This window comes from Trachymyrmex cornetzi, unplaced genomic scaffold (genome assembly GCF_001594075.2).
Source record: "Trachymyrmex cornetzi isolate Tcor2-1 unplaced genomic scaffold, Tcor1.1 scaffold263, whole genome shotgun sequence".
Lineage (NCBI taxonomy): Eukaryota > Metazoa > Arthropoda > Insecta > Hymenoptera > Formicidae > Trachymyrmex > Trachymyrmex cornetzi.
Window position 1 is genome coordinate 15,936 of NW_017297302.1, and position 5,046 is coordinate 20,981.

Genomic DNA, 5,046 nt, shown 5'->3' on the forward strand with positions numbered 1-5,046 from the left:
ACCCATGGACATGCCGAATATCTGTTTAAAATATTTCTTCTCAAATTGGAAATAAGTTGAGTTTAAAATAAATTTAATAGCATTAATAAAATCATTAAGTGGTATTGTTATATGATTCACAATTAAATCCCATCTTTTCACTATTATATTTTCACTTAATATATTTGATATTTCACTAACAAGATCTAGTGTGTGGCATATGCTCAACCGTTTTTATTGTTTATTTATTAGCCACTTATTGAGGACAATTTTATTACAGTAACACCGTTTGCGTTAAATAATTTTTGTGTGGCTCAGTTAATATGTTCGAGATTTCTTACAGTGATTAAGTTTTTTTACATAGACTTAATAATATTTAAATTCTCGTATTTAAACGTATAAGTCACACTTTAAAAAGAATGAATTATCATCTCTCCTTTCCCTTCCCCCCTAGGGAGGAAGGGAGGGAGAAGAAAGGGAGGATGCTTCACATCTATAAAAAATCTGAATACGACATATTTCATTCATCATGGAATGATTAATTTACAATAATTTTTTGGAGACAGTATTTAAATATTTTTAATAAAAAACATTAATTAAAAATATTTTTTTATTCAAATTTTTCGTCAAAAATTAAAAAAAATTTTTTTAGATGTAATATGCTAAAAAATGTGTCAAATTTTTCAGATTTTTTATTTCACACGATAGGAAAATAAAAATAGAAAATTGAAATTTTTGTTTTTCACCATTATTACTGCATGGATAAGTTTAGCACGTTGAAATTTGATGTAAAATAATCATTTACCAAGCTTAACAATGTAACATACTCAAAATTGGATTGTTTAAAGGCATTTTTCATATGCTTATTCGGTTAGGTCCTTTGGTCATCAATTTAATGCTACTGACATCTTAAACCTGTAAAAAAACTTATTGCAAAAAATATTACCACAGGTAGGATTTTATTATGTATTTTCTCGCTTCTGACATCATAATCTGAAATAGGATGTATATCAATTGCACACGAACCAATTGCGCACAAGCCAATCACAGCGTTAGAAAAAAAAATAAAAACTTCCTACGAAGAAGTCGCTGTGATTGGAAGTGGGCAGTTGCAACAGTAAATCTGTTCGCGTTACTTGAAATCCCCAAATATTTTGAACTTAAAATAAAATAGATATATAATTAGGCATTGAAAAGAGAGTAAACAAAGATGCTGAGTGCACAAAGTGTAAGTAACGCGAACAAGTCTAATATGCAAGTGAACCCTCCTTTGAAATAGTAGTGCTGAGTGAACAAGAGTCTTAATTACAATAATTATGATAATTATTTACTAATTAATCTTTAACCATATTAAGTGGACTTTCGACATTCCATTCTTGAGTATAAATCATTACGGCGGTGTTGCTCGCACGGCATATTTTTTCTAATTTTTTCCAGTAGTGCGAAATCAATTTCTGCCATAGCTATACCCGTTTTATCCGTACATTGTGCTATAATAGTACCCCAAGGATCCACAATCTGAAAATGAACGGATGTTGCTTTTAATTATAGTGAGAACTTTTTTAATCTTATAAAAAAAAATAACTATACTATAATACTATACAAGGTGTTTATAAAAAAGTGGACACTAATTATATACAGCTAATCCTGATCTAAAATTGAGTCGAAATTTCCTGAGCTATTTTTTTGTACAGTACTGTATGAAGCAGTTATTATCGAGTAAAGCTAATCCAATAGACGCCGTCTTTTAAACGGACACACGTCCGTGAATCACGCGCCTAGTAGTGTGCGTGAGCGCTCCGCCGCGCCACTATGCCGCTGATTTCGCCGCTATCGCGCAATATTCTCACGTATCATAATAATGCGAAAAATTTGTTTTGCATTAAAAATCATATTCCTTCTGGCAAAAGCATTTTCTTTCAAGAAAATTTCAACAAGGGATACGAGAACTCTCGTCAAAACATAGCAAATTATAGATTACATAAAAAATATAATCTTTTTGCTTACAAATTACACAGGTCTACATGGGTTTTTTTTTTTTTATACGAGATTGGTTTCCGATGTATTTTTCTACGCTGAAAACGATTGTGGGGTCCAAAAGTGCCCATCACGTCATGATTTTGAGAAAAGTGGGGATCAAAACCGTGAAAAACGTATTTTTGGGTGTTTTGATCCCTATTTTTCTCAGAAACCAGATGTGCTAAAGACTTCAACCTATACTCAAATTAAAGCTTGAATCTTACACTACAAGAACCATATATGCAAATTAAAAAAAAAATAAATTATTTTGTAAAAAATGGGGTTAAAATTGCTTGTATCGCCTTCACTACTTGGATATAAATCTACTCTTACCTTCACCAACGAGTGATTCTTTTTATGACCTTACCTCAACTTTTGCCCGCCATATTTTTGTTTAAATTAACGCCATATTATATTTAATATTCGTAATCAACGACCTCAAAAACACACGAATGCTCAATTTGATGCCCTTTGCTCAATTTTTCGATTTTCGCGTCTGCCATCTTGGATCCGCCATTTTGAATTTTACAAGACTGACATCGAATTTGTAATCAGCGATCCCGAAAACCTTCGAGTAGTCACTTTCATGAGCTTAGATAAATATAATTTATTAATTTGCAATTCGATCATAAAAACTGGGCCGTAGAGGTTTCACTTAATTTAAAGTTTAACCCCATTTTATACAAAATATTTTTTTTTTATTGGCATATATGTTTCTTGTGGTATAAGATTCAAGCTTTAATTTGAGTAAAGGTTGAAGTCTCTAGCTCATCTGGTTTCTGAGAAAAATAGGGATCAAAACACCCAAAAACACGATTTTTGCGGTTTTGACCCCCACATTTCTCAAAATCGTGACGTGATGGGCACTTTTGGACCCCAGAATCATGTTCAGAGCACAAAAATACATCAAAAACCAGTCTCACATAAAAAAAAAAAAAGTGAATTTTGTAGACTTGTGTTATTTAAAAAATTTTTCTTTGTAAATTTAAAATTTAAAATTTTCTCTGTAACTCTCCTTTTACATAGAATAGAAATATTATCTTTTTCTTATTCATACCTTTTAATTAATTTTCTCATAAAAAGTTCTCCATATAATTATCTATTACAAAGAAAATAATAATTACACTCTAATATAAAGGCTATAGGAGTCAACTGGATATATTAAGCGATAAATTTTTTTTTTTCAAAGATCAAATATATTATTTAATCCGCATATCACCCTTGAACGTTTCAACTCAAATTCGAGTCATCTTTAGCAATTCCATCCATCCATCAAACGCACTGCGAAGAGATATTGCATCGCAAAATAATATCTCCAAACTTATTGCATGCATTGCCATGGCTAATCATGAAGTGAGACCCATATTCAATCAGTTCCACAGCTGAGTGGTAATAGACAATTCAAACTACAATTAAAATTCGTTTTTTGAATATCGTAAACGGGCTACTCACATGATGATCAGCTCACCTCGCATGTCCACCATACACATTCCACACAGAGTACATTTTTCACAATATTACAAAGAATTCAGTGTTCAGAATCGTCGACAAATACAAATTTTTGTAAACAAAGAAAACTCGAGAAGATTCATGAGTTTTAGTCAGTACTGAGTTCGGTCAAATAATAAAAGAATTTCAAAACATTGCGGTTAACGATTCAAAAGCACCGAATATAGATGAAAACAACAAGTCTCACACATATGAAAGACACATCTTATAGTTTGTCAATTAACTCCATGTAAACCTGATTTAAAGCTACGGTATCGTTTTGCAAATTCAGCCCATTTTTTTTGTCTTTTTATATGTATCATTTCTGACACTAGACGCTTATTATAGAATCCCTCAGTATCCAGAACCTCAACGTTCTCCCAATCGAAATCATGTTCGCACTGCAACCTATGGTCTGTAATAACCGATTTTGACGACGTTGTGCTGTTAATATGCTTCCTATGCTCCGAGATCCTAGTTTTTAGTTTTCTACCCGTCTGGCCGACATAAGAAGCATCGCAGTCGCAACAATTGATCCTATAAACTACATTTCTTATTGATTCGATTGGTAAAGAATCTTTATGCACTCGAATAAATTTATTTAATTTGTTCACACTAAAAAACGAAACTTTATGAACCATACCATTAATGAAGTTTTTAAATTTATTCGAGATACCTTCGATGTACGGAATGGAAAACCATTTTATTTTCCCTTTTATTACATCAATATTAGATTTTTTATTATTTGTGACATTAAAATTATTTATTATCTTTTTTATTCTCATATTCATAGTCTTCAATACAAAATCTAAAGGATAGTCATTATCCATAAGTAATTTAACAATAAAATCAAGATTCTTTTTATGAAATTCTGGATGCGAGAGATAAAAAACTTTGTCTACAAAATTAAAAATTATACCCTTCTTTTGAGAAATCGAGTGCTGAGACAGAAAATTCAAACACCTGCCCGAAAATGTAGGCTTTTGGTATGAGTGAGACTTGTTGTTTTCATCTATATTCGGTGCTTTTGAATCGTTAACCGCAATGTTTTGAAATTCTTTTATTATTTGACCGAACTCAGTACTGACTAAAACTCATGAATCTTCTCGAGTTTTCTTATCTTTGTTTAAAAATTTTGTATTTGTCGACGATTCTGGACACTGAATTTTTGTAATATTGTGAAAAATATACTCTGTGTGGAATGTGTATGGTGGACATGCGAGGTGAGCTGATCATCATATGAATAGTCCGTTTACGATATTCAAAAAACAAATTTTAATTGTAGTTTGAATTGCTCATCACCACTCACAAGGGACCATCTCGGTTTGTACAACAAGTTATTGAAAATGCTTGATATCAGCGAAAGTTGATAACATAAGATGCAAAATATAAGGAAAATGGCGGGACCGGATATGCCGTGGGTTCCGAGAAATTTAGTGTTATAATGCATGGTAAAAGTTCTAAAACGGCTAATATCTAAAAAAATATTGATTTATCTAAAAAATGTTTGAAATAAAAGTAATAGGATTTTTAAAAAGTTATCAGATGATGATATTAATT

At 31.3% G+C, this 5,046-nt stretch overlaps 1 protein-coding gene across 7 annotated transcripts in view; it reads right to left on the reverse strand.

Annotated features, from left to right (window-relative positions):
- Nucleotides 1–736: 736 nt before the first annotated feature.
- The window catches only part of NitFhit (ntrilase and fragile histidine triad fusion protein NitFhit), a 66,020-nt gene continuing 61,710 nt past the window's right edge, over nucleotides 737–5,046 (reverse strand). For 6 of the 7 annotated variants that reach the window (XM_018508548.1, XM_018508547.1, XM_018508543.1 and 3 more), the window contains exon 6: nucleotides 737–1,497. In XM_018508548.1, coding sequence (XP_018364050.1) covers nucleotides 1,330–1,497 — 168 coding nt within the window. In that variant the 3' untranslated portion in view covers nucleotides 737–1,329. The remainder of the gene's footprint in view (nucleotides 1,498–5,046) is intronic. The other variant, XM_018508546.1, reaches the window with a different exon arrangement.